Here is an 18,884-nt window from a genome sequence, read left to right as displayed (position 1 = left end):
AATGCTATGTCTTACTTCTTAATTGAAAGCATTTGGTAATGAACAGACATAAATGCCTTTTACGCAAAACTAATGACAATCAGCATTGTAGTGAGTGACGTCACGATTTTCGCTTTTTACGAAACCACTCATAGATAACGAAATTTTGTTGTTCTCCATCATTACCAAATTGTTTCCATGCCTTACAATTCAACTGAACAGTATTTGACCACTGTGGCATCTCCATTGTACTAACGTAATAATTAACAATTTGTGCTATTTTCGCCTGATACAAAAGCAAACTATTCGTAAATAAATTTACCAGCAATACAAGTCAGTGAATACAGCAACAGTAATTTTGTTCACTTAGTGAACTTACGACCGTTAATTTTTGTATTCATTAACCAAATTTATAATATTTTTCCTAATTTTACTAACTGCTAAAAACTCTTCAATCCAACCACACAGCTGGTCTGATATTCCGTAGGCTCTTACTTTGTTTATCAGACGACAGTGCGGAACTTTATCGAACACCTTACGGAAGTCAAGGAAAATAGCATCCACCTGGGAGCCTGTATCTAATATTTTCTGGGTCTCATGAACAAATGAAGCGTGTTGGGTCTCACACGATCGCTGTTTCCGGAATCCATGTTGATTCCTACAGAGTAGATTCTGGGTTTCCAAAAACGACATGATACGCGAGCAAAAAACATGTTCTAAAATTCTACAACAGATCGACGTCAGAGATATAGGTCTATAGTTTTGCGCATCTGCTCGACGACCCTTCTTGAAGACTGGGACTACCTGTGCTCTTTTCCAATCATTTGGAACCTTCCGTTCCTCTAGAGACTTGCGGTACACAGCTGTTAGAAGGGGGGCAAGTTCTTTCGCGTACTCTGTGTAGAATCGAATTGGTATCCCGTCAGCTCCAGTGGACTTTCCTCTGCTGAGTGATTCCAGTTGCTTTTCTATTCCTTGGACGCTTATTTCGATGTCAGCCATTTTTTCGTTTGTGCGAGGATTTATAGAAGGAACCGCAGTGCGGTCTTCCTCTGTGAAACAGCTTTGGAAAAAGGTGTTTAGTATTTCAGCTTTACGCGTGTCATCCTCTGTTTCAATGCCATCATCATACCGGAGTGTCTGGATATGCTGTTTCGAGCCACTTGCTGATTTAACGTAAGACCAGAACTTCCTAGAGTTTTCTGTCAAGTCGGTACACAGAATTTTACTTTCGAATTCACTGAACGCTTCACGCATAGCCCTCCTTACGCTAACTTTGACATCGTTTAGCTTCTGTTTGTCTGAGAGGTTTTGGCTGCGTTTAAACTTGGAGTGAAGCTCTCTTTGCTACCGCCATTCCACGAGTGGTTCTGGGCAGCATTCTCCACAGGCTGGTACGCATTCTGTTTCAGCTTCCGGACGACGGACTCCGTCTGCACGAGTGGCCCCGTCCCTGCTTGCGTCAGCGAGGGTCAGACTGGAGCACTGGCCACCGACCCTAGCATGTACTACGTCTGCGTAGTCGACACTAGTAACGTACTGACCCCATCGCTCTTCAAGTGCCCCAACGGAGGAGTGTATAACCCCGCAATATATACGTAAGTTACCAGCCAAACAGCTTACAGCAATTACTGCGAAGCTAAGATAAAAAGATACTAATGAAATATACTAATGAAATTTTTGGTTTGTTGTTGCATTATAACGCAGGTCAAGAGTGAATAGCAACGAAGCTCTCTGTAACAGCATTTGTGCATAAAATTTTCTCGGCCTTCAACTGGTGTCAGTCCAGCTTTCGACGATTAGCACCATTTTCACTTTCTGAGTTGACCCATAGCAACTGCAACATCTCCCAGGCACTATTATTGTTAAATGCTGTCGAATAAGCGGCCTAATTATATCAGCATCTAGGTATACGGTAAACAGAGCTACGATGTAAAAGTGAAAGCACCTATCGGTTTGTTGATCAACAAAACTTACGGAGACACTGTAACAGCAGAAGATATCTATTTCCTAGGCAGCAGGCTAGAGAGAACAAAAGCGACGCAAATTATTGAACTGTAAGGAAGCTTTTACAACATGAAAGTTCGAGTGGAGATCATTACGGAGATTGAATACTACTCCTAAAATGTACAGATGGAACGCAGTATAGTATGAATATGAAAATTGAACGGTAGAACTACAGAAGTTTTTATTTCGTTGCACAGAAGGAACCGAAACAGTTGCATACGAAATTAAGAGGTGTTATAAAGAATAGAGAAAAAAGAAATCTATGGGAAGTCCCCACCAGAATACGTCCCAGATTACTGGAACATGCTAGGGCATCCAGAAGATAAGTATTATCACATGTAGGAAAAGCTGCTACGTTGCGTTAAAGTTGTCGAAAGAACAAAGATTCTAAAAATATCTTCTCGGTGAACAGAATGATTAGATGTAATCCAGCATGTAACATCTAAATTACCTTTATATCAGTAACACTAGACTAGAAGAACTAAAGCTTTCTTTAACTGTAATCGAAAAAACTACTTAATCTGTTTTCGAAGATGCTGTAACAAAAATGGTCCTTAAAATATAAGGTCACCCCCGACAGTTTAGTTGATTCATCTTTTCAGACTTTTTCTTTGAAGCAGATGCTTTTATTTACGTATCAGCATTACTGTTACCTCACCGAGAATGTCAGTGAAGGCGTCATCAATTAACGTGTCGTTTGTAGATGTTCTGTTTTGACGGTTCATCAATAATAAACTACCATCCAATCACTTTATACTATATTTCACTTTCGTAAGTTTTCGACGGGGATGTTAATCTCCAGCTTCTACAGTATAGCACAGATTACCCTCTAATTCCTTATAGTTTCTGCTGATGCACCTCCAAGGAAAGTGATGGACACTTTAGAAAATAAATACTACAGGAGTTATTTCCCAATTTCCCATCAACCGTCAGAATGCTAATGAAGTATTCACTCTCGCTAAGTCAGCGTATAAAAAAAATTTAAAAAAAATCGTTGCTTTGACTTTGTCGAAAAGTGATAAGTACTTGCAGCAGATAAAGAATGTTTTCCCAGTCCTTCCAAGGCCTTGAAAGTTCTTCACAGGGCCCAGTTTCACATGAGGAATAGCAAGGATTAGAACTCCTTTTGTCACCTGATATACTGCGATCTATGGACGTAGGGCAACAAGCAGGTTCCATATCCCCAGATTTCCGGAAAGTATTGAACTGCAGACCGTTAACGAAGATCCGAGCACAGGAATTAGGCAGTTAGATATGTAAGTAGTTCGAGAACTTCTGAAGTAGTAGAGCGCACTAATTTGTCCACAAGGGAGTGTTCATCAGAGACAAGGGTATCGTTAGAAGTGCCCCAGGGAAGTGCGATAGGACCATTCTTACTCTCTCTATATATAAATGATCTGACAAACAGGGTGATGAACAATCTACAGCTGTTTGCTGATGACGCAGTCGTGCACTTGGAAGTGTCGTCGTTGCGTTCCCGTAGAGGATACAGGATGACTTAGACAGAATTTCTATTTGGTGTCATGAATGGCAGCTTGCTCCAAATTTGGAAAAATGCAAGTTAATGCAGGTGAGAAGCACAAACAGTCCAGTGACGTTCGAATAAAGCATTAGTGATGTGCAGGTGCACACAGTCACGTCGATTATGTATCTGGGCGTAACGTTGCAGAGCGATATGAAGAAATGGAATGAGCATATAAGGATGGTAGCAGGAAGGCGAATGGTCGACTACACTTGATTGGGAGAATTTTAGGAAAGTGTAGCTCATCCATAAAGAAACCGCATATAGAACACTAGTGCAACCCGTTCTTGAGTAATTTTTTTTTTTTTTAATTTGTGGTAAGGTCCTATGGGACCAAACTGCTGAGGTCATGGATTCCTAGGCTTAAACACTACCTAACCTAACTTAATCTAACTTAAACTAACTTACGCTAAGGACAACACATACACCCATGACCAAGGGAGGTCTCGAACCTCCCACGGGGGAAGCCGCGCGAACTGTGACAATACGCCTACCCAGCGCGGCGTTCTTGAGTACTGTTCGAGTGTTTGCGATCCCCACCACGTAGGGCTGAAGGAAGACATAGAAGAAATTCAGAGACGGGCTGCTAGACTTGTTACCGTTAGGTTCTGCCAACATGCGAATATTACAGGGATGCCTCACGAGCACAAATGGGAATCCATTCAAGAAAAACGTTCTTTTCACGAAATACTATCGAGAAAAGTTAGAGAGTAGGCATTTGAAGCCAAATGCGGAACTATTCAGCTGCCGCGAACATACCGATTGCCCATAATTACAGTTCCAATTTCAAAACGCTGTGGGAAGAGAACCACTGCTCAGAATGACGCCAAATCTGAACAGCATGTTACTGGCGAACGGGGAAACGTCATGCAAGGAAAAATTTTTAACGAAAATTTTATCAATAGATGGCGTTGTAAGCGTCTTAACGTGAATGGGGACGGCTACAAATGACAGATAAATCGCAATACTTCGGTTATGGTTTGAGCTGCGAGGTACATCATCCGTTCTGTTCAATGTGGATCACTCCACAAATTCGGCAGTTAACAGTTTCTGCACTGTTAGGTTAGCCCATCCACCGTGGAAAGGTCGTACCACATCGGTTTTTAATTGTTCTGATACCAAAAACCGCGTAAAAAGCAAAAGACAACTGTTTGTAATTGACTTGGGGCCAAGAAGCGCACAAAAAGCCTAACTGCATCCGTTTCTGATTGTCATGAGACTGCACAAGACGTGTTCAGTATGCTGTCCATCGTTTTCTGCCACAAGTTGAAATCGAGAAACAGCATGTTCCACAAGGGATCGGAGTGTTTCGGTGGGCTGCATTCAGAACGCTTGCGCAACGCGTGCCAGTTCAGCTACGTTCGTAATTGGAGCACTAAACACAACATCTTTCAGACCGGTCCACTACCAGGAGTCAAAGGGATTAAAACTGGGCGATGTGGACGACCAGCTTGTAGGGAAATGACGGCTGATAATTCTAGCATTTCCGAAATGGATCTTCAGCTACCGTTTCACTGGCTGTGCAAATGATCCTACTCGCACACGCACGGTGTTCAAGGGTTGGAAACACGTTGGTGCCCAAAAGACTCTCATAGCGTTTACCAGTGACGCTACAGGTAACAGGACCCGCAGGATTCATCTCCTCAAAAAATTACAACTCTGTGACAAACGATGCCGTCAACCAGCACCGCACAGACACCTTAGCAGAATGAACTGGTACTGGATGATGTGCATGCGGATTTTCCCTTGCCCATGTTCTGCAGCTCTGTATATTGGCATGTCCTTGGAGATGAAAATGGGCTTCGACTGTTCACGGAATGTTCCACGGCCACCCACTGTCCACTTCCACGTGAGCAAGTACTCCAGAGCGAACTCCTGTCTTGCTGTCAAGTGAGCAGGAATCAACTTCGGAACACGGGTGACTTTGTATGGATAGCAATGCAGGATGTTTGGCAGCATTTTGTGCATCGTGTTCACAGGCATGTCCAACGGTCGGGCAATTTCCCGTGTACTGTATGTTTACACACCGCCGCTCGACCCTTCCTGCAATGCTGTGGCTTTCCTTCCTCTGCCTCATACTACTTCAAAAGAACCTGCCTTTTCGATTTTTGCAATCATTTTTTCCAGACCCTTAGCAGACATCGAACTAATGTCTTTTTTCCTACTCTCTAGTGTGCGGAGCTCCTACAGGGCTACTGGCGCACAGTCACCGTTCATGTAAAAGAGCTTTCCAGCATGGCGCGATCCTTCATGAAGACACTCATGTTGGACGTCTCGGACGCAAGCTGAGGAACACCTGTGTGCCGTCCGTTGGTGTGCGTACGAGGGGAGACCCAAAAGAAACCGGATTGTTGTCATAAAAAATTTATTGATGAACCTTTTTACAAAATTACTTCAGTCACCTTCAAAATACTCTCCATTACATGCGATCCACTTGTCAAGTCTCTTTTCCCACTGTTGGAAGTATGTTTCGAACTCTTCAAGTTTGATGTTGTCCAGTGCCCTTTGCGAAGCTGTTTTTACCGCCTCCACATCGTCATAACGCTCCCCTTTTATCGTTTTTTTCATTCGTGGAAATAGGAAAAAGTCGCACGGGGCTAGGTCCGGCGAATACGGAGCTTGGGGAACGACAGACCACCTCTGAGATGCCAAATAGTGGGTCACTCGTAAGGCGGTGTGTGCTGGAGCGTTGTCGTGATGGAGAAACCAGTCACCTGATCGCCAATGTTCCGGGCGTTTCCTCCCCACATCCTCTCGCAGACGCCTTAAAACATCCAAGTAAAAGTGCTGGTTAACATTCTGGCCAGGGGGTACAAATTCCCGATGCACAGTTCCACGAACATCAAAAAAGACAATGATCATCGTCTTCACATTTGACCTCACTTGCTTTTTTGGTCTGGGAGAGCTGGGAGTCCTCCACTGGCTTGACGCTTGCTTGCTTTCTGGGTCATACCCGTAACACCAACTCTCATCTCCTGTAATGACTTTGTTCAAGAAGTTTGGATCACGTGCACTCTCTATTTTCAAGTCCTGGCACACATTCATGCGGATGGTTGTTTGCTCCTGTGTGAGAAGGCGCGGAACAAATTTAGCAGCAACATGTCTCATGTGCAAATCCTCACTCAAAATCTGCTGGCACGAGCTCCAACTGATTCCTGTCTCTGCTGAAATTTGGTCGATCGTTTGGCGACGATCCTCATTGATCTTTTGGCGGACCTTTTCAATGTTCTCCTCATTTCGCGATGTTGAAGGGCGTCCAGAACGAGCTTGGTCTTCAACATACATCTCACCACGTTTAAAGCGCCCAAACCACTCGAACACCTGTGTGCGGCTCATAGCGTCCTCCTGGAAAGCTTCCTGAAGCATTTGGTGTGTCTCCGTTGCAGTTTTTTTTAAGCAGGAAACAAAATTTCACACACACTCTTTGTTCATAACGACTTGGCAGAGGTAACCCGTCAACAGTCAGAGAAACACATTACCACACTTGCACGTTCAGCTCTGACGCCGTCTGTCCGGTTTCTGTTGGGTCCCCCCTCGTATACTGCCGCTTACGGCGCCATCCATTGATCGAATTTTCGCTAATTTTTTTGTTCCATGACGTACCCTCCTGCGACAGTAATTCAGATTTGACAGCATTCTAAGCAGTTGTTCTCTTTCTACAGCTTTTTGAAGTTGGAATTTAAATTATAGATACGCTATACATTTCGTGTAAGGACCATGGAGATATAACATAAATTAGAGCTCACAGGGAGGCATATTACGAGGGTAATCCCAAAAGTAAGGTCTCCTATTTTTTTTTGTAAGTACAGAGCTCTGTTTGTGTGGCAGTCCCCTTGCTCCTAGCTTCCACTACTTGGGCCACACACCACCATCTGAACTTAACACTCCCATCACTACACAGGACATCAGCCTCACACTCTGCACTAAACGCAACACTGCTCCCGGCCACGACTGCATTACCTACCGCCACCTCAAACACCGCCCTCCCTCCTTCCTTTCAGTCCTTGCCACCCTCTACAATGTCATCCTGGCCACTGGCTTCTACCCCGACCTGTGGAAAACCTCCCGTATCCTGATGTTCTCCAAACCCAACAAGCCTCCATCTGATGCCTCTTCCTATCGTCCTATCTGCCTCACATCAGTGTTCAGCAAGTTCTTGGAATCCATCCTTTCTGGACGCATCCATCACCACCTCCACCAAAACCTACCTCCTCCCCAACACCCAATGTGGCTTTCGACCTTCCTTCTCTGCTGATGACCAACTCCTCCGCCTCACTCATCTCCTCTCCCTCCAGCTTAACTCCCGTTGCTCCGCCATTTTTGTCTCCCTTGACCTCGAAAAGGCCTACGACCATCTCTGGCATCCCGGTCTCCTGTTTAAACTCCAAACCTACACCCTTCCTATCAACTAGATCCGTCTGATGGCCTCCTTCCTTTTCCACAGCCCCTCCTATGTTACCATCCATCATGCCAATTCCCACACCTTCTACCCCTCTGCAGGTGTGCCCCAGGGCTCTGTCCTCTCCCCTCTCCTCTACCTCCTGTACATGGCAGATATGCCCCCCCCCCCAGTACACTTCTTGCAATATGCTGATGTCACCGCTTTCCTCGCCCTCGCTCCTACCCTCCAACGGTCCCAACGCCTTCTCCAGAATCACCTTGACCTTTTTGCTGCATGGTGTAACCAGTGGCTCCTGACAATCAATCATTCCAAGACCCAGGCAATCATCGTAGGTCGTACCACTCGTTCCTTCCGGCTCCTGGATTTCTCCCTTGCTGTCTGTGCCCGTCCTGTCCGCCTCACCCCCACCCGCACCTACCTTGGCCTCACCATTGACCAATACCTCACCTGGATCCCTCATCTCCGCTCCATCCAATCCAAAGCCCACAACCGCCTCCGACTCCTCAAACTCCTCTCTGGCCGGAGATGGGGGTTGCACCCCTCTACCATCCTCCACACCTACAAATCCTTAATCCGTCCCATCCTCTGTTATGCTAGTCCTGCCTGGATATCTGCCCCCCCCCACAAATTCTATAAGTCCCTCCAGATCCTTGAGCATCATGCACTCCGCCTCGCCTTCCGTATACGCCTCCCGTCCCCCACGCGGATCCTCTATGATCTCATTCCTTTCCCCCATCTGCTCCTCTTCCTCGAACATATCCGCATCCTCTACACCTCCGACCGCCTTGAACCCCCTCACCCCATGGTTGCTCCTCTCCTCTCCCATCCCCACCCCCTGCCCCCTGCCACGTCTTCACTGTTGTATCCCCCCTACCCTCCATCTCTACACCCTACATCTCCTTTGCCAAGGTGGCTTCCATCAACTCCCCCTCCCTCCCTCCATTCATCCCTCCTATCAAATCTGATCCTCACCCCCCTCCTTTCCTCTGTCCTCTTCCTGGGCTCCCTCTTCCTCCCCCCTTGCATCCTGTGTTTTCTCCCTGCCTACCCTCTCCCTTCTCCCCCCCCCCCCCCGAGTCCTTTTGTACTCCCCTCCTCTGCCTTCCCCACTCCCTGGCACGTCTGCTCAGCACTCCCCACCCCTCTTCTGGATCCTCCTCTTCCATTGGCTCCTTTCCCCCTCCCACTTCACTTTTCCTCTCCTACCCACTTTTTTCCCGTCATCTGATCAGTTTCCCGCACCTGCTCTTGGGTGTGGTATGTCATTCTTGTGCCAACTTTTTAGTGCAGTGTTTAAGTGAGTGTTCAATGTTGTGCGTCTTTCCACAGTGTTGCGAACGGAAAAAATGCTGTCGCTGGGTGTGCATTTTATATCTCTTGCGAACAGAACCCAGACTGTCGCTGTGTTTTTTAATTGTCTATTATTTTTCTGCTTCCTGTGTATTTTATTAGCATCATCAACCCCTTGTTTTATGTTTTAAGCTCCAACATTTTCTGCCATTTTACCTGTAAGTCACCGATTTTATCGCCAACTGTTATTATTTTTTCTTATCTTCATCTTTTTAAAACAAATTCTGTAGGCTGAAGAGTGGCGTAATACGCTGCTGCCAACCCGCCCCCCTTAGGGGGAATCAAAACTCAATAAAGGGGAAAAAATGTGTGGCAGTTGGTCATACTGTTATGAAGAGTGCTTCACGTGTTGTGTGTAAACATGCGCACGCCGCGCTGAGGCGCTCAGTCTTGGCATAGCAGCCATTGAGAATGGAGCTCCCATTGGATGTTACCGCCGAGTGCGAATTGCGCGCAGTTATTCGGTTTTTGAACGCAAATGGCACTGCGCTGATTGAAATCCATCACCAATTGACGGAAGTGTATGGTGAGTCGTGCATAGATGTCAAAAATGTTCGTAAGTGGTATAGAGAGTTTGCAGCTGGTTGGACCGAAATTCACGACGAACAAAGGAGCGGGAGACCGTCAGTTTCTGAGGAGACAGAGTTGAAGGTTGAGCAAAGCATGCGTGAAGATCGGCGGATCACCCTGGATGATCTCTGCACGTTGGTTCCTGAGGTATCCCGAAGCACCGCTCACAGAATTTTAACGGAAACACTGAACTACCGAAAGGTGTGCGCAAGATGCGTGCTACGCATGCTGACTGAGGACCACATGCGGCAACGAGATGATGCTTCCAGCGCATTTCTTCACCGCCTTGCAGCCGAACAGGACAAGTTTCTGGACACAACTATCACGGATGACGAAACCTGGGCATACCACTTTACACCTGAGACCAAGCAACAATCACGCCAGTGGCGGCATCTTTCTTCAGCATGGCGGCGAGCTGGTGTGACATGGGCATACAAAAACTGCCACAGTGTCTACAAAAATGCATCGACAGAAACGGTGATTATGTCGAAAAATTGCTACATGTTCAAGCTGTAAACTGATGTCAATCATTGTAGAAATAAACAGGTCTATGTACTTATAAAAAATAGGAGACCTTACTTTTGGGCCGCGCGGGATTAGCCGAGCGGTCTGGGGCGTATCTGTCATGGACTGTGCGGCTGGTCCCGGCGGAGGTTGGAGTCCTCCCTCGGGCATGGGTGTGTGTGTTTGTCCTTAGGATAATTTAGGTTAAGTAGTGTGTAAGCTAAGGGACTGATGACCTTAGCAGTTAAGTCCCATAAGATTTCACACACACTTACTTTTGGGATTACCCTCGTAACTATAGTTTTTTCCCCGCTCCATTTGGGAGTGGAACAGGAAAAGAAATGACTGGTACTGGCAAGAGGTTCCCTCCATTATTCACCATACGGTGGCTCGCAGAATGTATGTAGATGTGAATGTAACTGAACTTTATAGGATTATTTACATAGTCAGTTCACTGGCTTTTCTGTCCCAGATAGCAGTGATTGATGCATAGCCCAATCTTTCTGTTCCTATCACTGTGAGTTAAAGCAGATGTCCCTCAGACTCAAAACGCAACAGAATTTAGTTGAAAGAAATTGTCCCGGCGTATCGACTAGCGCCGGCACGAAGACGAAGAACGCAAGGCCAGTGAAGGTGGTGAGGCATTATCAGCCAATAGCGCGCTGACCAGGACGTCACCACGATAGGAGAGGCATTCAGACGAAGTGAATACAAGCGCCGTTCCTGCCAGCCTCGGATGGACAGTATTAGCACAGTACTAGCAGAGAGCACTACGATAACAGTGACGTATGAGCCATATCAGTTGCTTACATGGACCTTGCATACAGCAAAGGACTTTGATTGGTTGCATATCGCCCACCACTTGCGACACCGTTGTAAATACAAAGTTAAATATTGTCAATCTGCTTATTTGGAATAAAGACTATTTACGTGATTTGCTTCAATTGTTGTATAGCATACCGAGGACGCAGCATCTTTTTAGGCACCTCAAAAGCGACGAGTGAGCAGGACTCTACAGAAATCAAGATTACTTTTTTCGTGATTTTGGGATATATAGGTTGTGAATGTTGTACACTGAGCTGACAAAACAACGACTCTAACTCTAATCGAGTTGAACTGAACCTGCGCGACTGAGACTGGTACCTCATTCCATGCTGCAACGTTACGGCTGGAGAGTCGTGGCCGTGGCAGCAGAAACTTATAAAGATAAGATTTCCTCAGGAGAACGCAGCTAAACCTGAAAGTAGCACTGCCTACCTACACTAATAATAAATCTGTAATACCTCTGTGTTTGTCTGTTTGCCTTTGAACATATTAATATCCAAAACTGCTCGAAGAGTTTTCATGTGGTTTTCGCAGGTAACTTGAGCTTATTTTGAGGCACCTTACAGGCTCCAGTTTACCAAAATTAGATCACAGAGAAAAACACATCGAGATTTAAAATTTTATTAAAACTTTCTTGTTTGCCTTAACACGCTAATCTCCAAAACTACGACACAGATTTTTAAGAAGTTTTCGCAGTAATTTCTCCGTAGCTTGGGGCACCATATAGGCTTTATTTCATCAAAATCGGATCAGGGAAAAAATATTCACGGAGACTATAGAAATATATGTGTGTTCCACTGGATCCATTTCAACCAAATTTGGTACATCTATCACTTACTGTCAGGAAATAATCGCCGTGGGGTAAGAACCACCCACCTGTCAAAGGAATGGGGAGAGGAAATAATAAGAAGCGTAGGCCACGACGCTCGAATATCCAGATTTTATTCATCCAGCATTTCAGAAGAGAGAACCTCCTGATTTGCAACAAACTTAAAAAATAATTTCCAATCCTTATGAAATATTTTCTCGCTGACACCCCGCACATATTGATGAAAGGAAAAATGTTTATCGCTTACTACATATTAATTGCTCCTTTTCGCATCCTGCATGACGTTTCAATTTATTACGTCTTAACTACTAACTGTATTCGGGTCACATTTTGCAGACAGTATTCCTGTATACCACTGAATGAACCTGTAAAATCATATCAGAGTACGACTCATAGTTCAGAGCATATGACGTCATAAACACCGAGATGCGTGATCCTTAAATAACCCGTAGAACCGATTTGGATAAATGTTGGTAGGGAATAGCCTGAATCCTGAGGGAGAAACAAAGCTACTTTAGATACTGTGTAGTACAAGGTAATTGTTGATTTTGAGAATGTTACGCGAATTAGAGAAAAAGTTTTAGACTTTCGAAAAGCTATTTGCTTTTTGGCTTTTGAACTTCATCATATTTGTGAAAATGCTTTTCTTGGCTGCTATGTGCTACGATTCAACGTAATTATGTAATGTTTAGACAATCTTCAATGTGTTTAATCCATGCGCCCACACTCATGCTGCACAATGTCACGTATAGCTAGTATCGGCACTGTTCAGTATTTGAGAACGAGGCACTTGGTGACTTGCAACAAAATTTTGGTATAATTTCAAGTCGTTATCAAAACTTTTGTTGCTTACAACCCCCGAAAAATGATGAAAGGAGAAAAGATTTTCGCTGTTCATGCAGTGAAACTGTCGCATGAAGCATGACCTTTTAATTTCTTACTTCTTTACTACTATATTAACGACACATTTTGCAGACAGTGTTCACGTATAGACTGTATGTACATGCGAAATTATATCATTTTACGGCAGATAGTTCACGAGATATGACCTCATAAACACTGAGATGCACAAAAAATTGCAGCAACTTTCATGACGTTTTAATTTTTTATGTCTTTGATAATAAGTCTATTTGCAACACATTTAGCAGACAGTAACCACATATGCCGCTGAATGCACCTACAAAATTATATCGTTGTACGGCACAGAGAGAGAGGGGAAGGAAGAGTGGAGATAGGAAAGGAAGAGGAGGAGATGGAGAGGGAGAGCGGAAGAGGAAATGGGCAGAGATTGGGGGAGTAGAAGATGGACAGAGAGATGAGGGAGCAGCCGATGGACAAAGGGAGGGGGAGGAGGGGATGGACAGAGTGATGAGTGGAGAAGGTGGGCAGGGAGAAGTAGGAGAAGATGGACAGAGAGAGGAGGGAGCAGCCGATAGACAAAGGGAGGGGGAGGAGGGGACGGACAGAGTGATGAGTGGAGGAGGTGGGCAGGGAGAAGTAGGAGAAGATGGACAGAGAGAGGAGGGAGCAGCCGATGGACAAAGAGAGGGGGAGGAGGGGACGGACAGAGTGATGGGTGGAGGAGGTGGACAGGGAGAAGGAGTAGGAGGAGATGGACAGAAAGAGGGGAAGGAATCGAGTGAGTAATAGAATTAAAGTAAGTATATACCTGGGCCACGCCAGTTACTCAGCTAGCACGGCAATGTAACTGTGTAACTGCTTCCCACTTCATATTTCAGGCATCAGTTTGAAATAGATATTTAAGCGAACGATAAAACTATTGCTTGCAGAAAGTCAAGTCAGTCAGTGAATACAAATGAAAATAGGTGTACGATGTAACAGAAATAAAATGTATATAGGTAGATGGGTGGTAAATAGAAGATATGAACTTCTGTGTGGTGTAATAGAATTAAAATGTGTGTAGGGAGATTGTACAGTACACAGAATATGTGCAATTATCTGTGGTGTTATTGTATTTAAAAATGATATACCTGTGATAATTAAATAGTATATGTGAATATCATTTTGTAAGGCTGACAATGCAAATATATAGTTACATCTAAACCTATTACATGCTGTCCAGGTTAAAAATACAACAACATAGAATGCCATAACTTGAGACATAATTGAGGTACTTATTGGCGGTTTGCTTCTACAGATAAGGCAACTCCAGATGTGTTCTGTGTCCGCTCCCGGGAGTTGGTACCGTGTGCTTGTGCACGTAACTGCTTTGTTCACGTAAACACACATCAGCAGCCATGTGGACTGAAGGTGTTCTGTGTGCTTACTCTCGCGGAGCTAAGGTCCATTGCAATGATACGTAACAATCAACAAATGGAACAAGCGGCTTCTGGAAACTGGGAGTTTGTTTCGGTGTTGGGTCACCACGCGAGCACGCAGTTCCACAGGCTACTATTGAACTAATCTGTACGTCTTTACAGCGGAGTCCTCATAAGTCAACCCTACAAACAAGTAGTCAGTGGCCGTTACCTCGTTCGACAGTACACCATGTTGTCCATTAAAGGTTGCGCCCACAGGCGTACAAGCTGCAGCTTCGTCACAAAATCAAGGCTAAGGACATGCCGCGATGGAAGGCATTCGCGGAGACAGTTCTGGCAAGAATGGGTGAAAACTAGGCATTCCTCAATATCGTCTGCTTCTCGAACGATGCTGTCTTCTATACTGCTGGCACGGTAAACACGCACGTGTGCCTCATGTTGTGAACTGTGCCTTATCCCCCCCCTCCCTCCCTCCCATGTAGTGTTAGAGTGTAAACGTGACTCTCTGAAAGTGAATGCGTGCTGTGGATTTTTGAAGGACAGGGTTATACGCTCATTCTTCATTGCAGAGCCTACAGTTAATGCAACAATGTGCGTACACATGTTAGAACTGTATGCTGTGCCACAACTTCTTCGTGACCTGATCTTTCAACGAGATGGCGCATCATACCATTTTGCGAACATTATAGGATGTTCTTGGATTGTTAGTTTCCAAATTGCTGGACTGTGAATGTATTCCACAGATTGCTTGCCCCCCTAGAAGCCCAGACACCTGATTTTTTTTTCTGTGGCGGTTCATCAGGAATCGCGTGTATCAGACACCAACTTGCTATCTACCAGATCTGCGTCATCGCATTCGTGCAGCTTAGGAAATGTTAAGCCTGCAGTGTTGCAAAACACCTGGGGAGTAGTGGAATACCGATAAGATGTCTGTCGCGCCACTAATGGTGCGCATATCCAGGTGTATTAGGTGTGAGTATGGTAACAATTTGAGTTACCATGCTTGGGGAAACTCACAGTCAACGAATATCTCATTTACTTCTCATGTTATTACATTTTATATTCTTATGCGTTTAACCAGCATACCCTGTATGTACATCAAAAGCTGCTAAATAAATAAATATTTCATTTCAGCTGTGTCGACTCCAATTCGCCAACATCTAGCACAGGAGCGGCCACGACGACGACCACTACCACAACCACGACCACGCCAGCCCCTCCCACTCCCACCCCCGCTCCCACCAGCACCACCACATCCAGCTCTGCCCCCATCCCAGGAACTCCCTGCTCGCCACCACTGATCAGGGTCGCCGACCCGGATGACTGCACACGCTACTACGAGTGCAGCGAGAACTGGACGTGGGTGCATGCTGCCTGCACCTACGGTACCTACTACAACCCCGTGCACAGCAGCTGTGAGTTTGGCTTCTGCTAATGTGGAGTCAACTGTATCTCTGGAAGACCTCTCTAGTTCTTCACAATCAACATCATGCTTTTACGAATAAAAACATTCTAAAATCTGTTTACGTTTCTCATATTCCACACCTATCCCAAAGGACATCCAAAATGAAGCAATGCTGTTGTTACACTTGCTGAAATATTCCATGCTACAATGCAGTGCTCGCATGAGTTTGCTGTTGAAACCCAACGTTTCGTCCCCATCTGCGGAGGACATCTTCGAGAGAGGCTGTAGCTTGTTCAGAGGTCTTATCCACATCCTGACCCGCTACTGACTGAAATAAAATTCCCTTTCCGTGTGCCTTGTGCATATGCAAGAAGTTTCGAGTTTTTAAAACTCGAGTGCCATTGGCCTTTATCGGTTGCTGTCGTCCGCTGTTGCCATCACCCCATGGTAGAAGGTTGGTACATGCATTTAGCACTTGAATCCAGTTACATACTACTTTCACACCTTCCCCCTTCCGATTAAAAACATTGCTGAGTTTAGTGGTCTCTATAGCCGCCCTGCATAGCCATTGATACACTACTGGCCATTAAAATTGCTACACCATGAAGATGACGTGCTACAGACGCGAAATTTAACCGACAGGAAGAAGATGCTGTGATACACAAATGATTAGCTTTTCAGAGCATTCACACAAGGTTGGCGCCGGTGGCGACGCCTACAACGTGCTGAAATGAGGAAAGTTTCCAACCGATTTCTCACACACAAACAGCAGTTGACCGGCGTTGCCTGGTGGAACGTTGTTGTGATGCCTCGTGTAAGGAGGAAAAATGCGTACCATCACGTTTCTGACTTTGATAAAGGTCGGATTGTAGCCTGTCGCGATTGCGGTTTATCGTATCGCGACATTGCTGCTCGCGTTGGTCGAGATCCAATGACTGTTAGCAGAATATGGAATCGATGGGTGCAGGAGCGTAATACGGAGTGCCGTGCTGGATCCCAACGACCTCGTATCACTAGCAGTCGAGATGACAGGCATATTATCCGCATGGCTGTAACGGATCGTGCAGCCACATCTCGATACCTGAGTCAACAGATGGGAACGTTTGCAAGACAACAACCATCTGCACGAACAGTTCGACGACGTTTGCAGCAGCATGGACTATCAGCTTGGGGACCATGGCTGCGGTTACCCTTGACGCTGCATCAGAGACAGGAGCGCCTGCGATGGTGTACTCAACGACGAACCTGGGTGCACGAATGGCAAAACGTCATTTTTTCGGATGAATCCAGGTTCTGTTTACAGCATCATCATGGTCGCATCAGTGTTTGGCGACATCGCGGTGAACGCACATTGCAAGCGTGTATTCGTCATCGCCATACTGGCGTATAACCCGGCGTGATGGTATGGGGTGCCATTGATTACACGTCTCGGTCACCTCTTGTTCGCATTGACGGCACTTTGAACAGTGGACGTTACATTTCAGATGTGTTACGACCCGTGGCTCTACACTTCATCGATCCCTGCAAAACCCTACATTTCAGCAGGATAATGCACGACCGCATGTTGCAGGTCCTGTACGGGCCTTTCTGAATTCAGAAAATGTTCGACTGCTGTCCTGGCCAGCACATTCTCCAGATCTCTCACCAATTGAAAAAGTCTGGTCAATGGTGGCCGAGCAACTGGCTCGTCACAATACGCCAGTCACTACCTTTGATGAACTGTGGTATCGGGTTGAAGCTGCATGGGCAGCTGTACCTGTACGCGCCATCCAAGCTCTGTTTGACTCAATGCCCAGGCGTATCAAGGCCGTTATTACTGCCAGAGGTGGTTGTTCTGGGTACTGCTTTCTCAGGATCTATGCGCCCAAATTGCGTGAAAATGTAATCACTTGTCAGTTCTAGTAAAATATATTTGTTCAATGAATACCCGTTTATCATCTGCATTTCTTCTTAGTGTAGCAGTTTTAATGGCCAGTAGTGTAGTATCTGCTCGTGGCTGTCAGTATCCTAACCTTATCAAATCTAATAAGCTGGTCTCTTGATTGCAAAGGAAGTTCCACAGTGGTCCAATCTTTCTGTTTCTGCTATTCCGCAGTTGCTCTTGTGTTCTTGTAGACGCTTCTGGACCATTCTTGCAGTAGTACCCTCGTACACGTCTTTACGGCTACATAGTATCCTGTAAATTCGTGCTTCTTCAGCGGTTTGTAAGCAGTCTTGGTCGACTTTATAAGTTCCTGCATGTTTCGGGTGGGTTTGTACATCACAGCAATAGTCTGTTTCGTGATCATTCCTATACCGCCAGTTACATCTGTAATCAATGGGACTGGGTCACAAACTCGGCTTTCCCGCTTATTGTGAGTGATCACTTTACCACTTAGGCTACCTAACGGGATTTCCCGTTTATCGCGAGCATTCGGCTTAGCCACTTACGCTATCCGAGCATGCCTCCCAGTCCGACCTAACTTCCACATATCACGCTGTCTACATCCTCATATCAAAGTGTAAAGTCTACAAGTATAGTTTTGAACACTGAGAAATGAACAGATTGGACTGCAACATAAGGATATAGACAGCGTGATACGTGGATGTTAGGTCGGACTGGGAGGCATGCTCGGATAGCGTAAGTGGCTAAGCCGAATGCTCGCGATAAACGGGAAATCCGTGCTCAAGTCCCTGTCCAGTACAAACGTTTATGTGTCACAAATGTGCAGCATAGTTATATCAAATACAGCTCAAGCATTTCAGCTAATATATTTCGAAAAAGAGAGTACTTTTTAGGGTTTCACGCCTCAACTGATGAAAGCGGAACTTTTATAGGATCACTTTGTCGTCTGTCTGTCCCACTGATAAGACCTTTTTTTTCTCAGTAATGGGTAAACGTATCCAATTGAAATATATTTCACATCTAAGGTGTAGGGTCCATTGGCAGTGTTAAAAATTTAGACATGTAAGTCAGTGCAATCAAAAGACACTGCCAGATTTTTGAGACAAACTTACTCATCAAAACCTATGTGCTATTTCTCGTTGGCTAGAATCATAAAATGTGGCAAGAAGCAAGGTTTGTAACATAGAAACTACATTATGTAGTACTGTACAAACATACCCACTGTTATTCTGCAGCGTTATTTAAACGCTTCTATTGTTATAATAATAATAACAATAATAACGTAAGGGCTTCACCCGAATTTAAACCAAAGTAATTCACGCCACCC

At 45.3% G+C, this 18,884-nt stretch overlaps 1 protein-coding gene across 1 annotated transcript in view; it reads left to right on the top strand.

Annotated features, from left to right (window-relative positions):
• LOC126417084 (uncharacterized) overlaps nucleotides 1–15,702 on the top strand; it is a 59,622-nt gene extending 43,920 nt beyond the window's left edge. Inside the window, exons 3-4 of the mRNA XM_050084978.1 lie at nucleotides 1,392–1,577; nucleotides 15,513–15,702. Coding sequence (XP_049940935.1) covers nucleotides 1,392–1,577; nucleotides 15,513–15,702 — 376 coding nt within the window. The remainder of the gene's footprint in view (nucleotides 1–1,391; nucleotides 1,578–15,512) is intronic.
• The last annotated feature ends 3,182 nt before the right edge of the window (nucleotides 15,703–18,884 follow it).

This window comes from Schistocerca serialis, chromosome 8 (assembly GCF_023864345.2).
Source record: "Schistocerca serialis cubense isolate TAMUIC-IGC-003099 chromosome 8, iqSchSeri2.2, whole genome shotgun sequence".
Taxonomy (NCBI): Eukaryota; Metazoa; Arthropoda; class Insecta; order Orthoptera; family Acrididae; genus Schistocerca; species Schistocerca serialis.
Note: the sequence above shows the minus strand (reverse complement) of the source record. Positions and strands in the feature narration are given on the sequence as shown.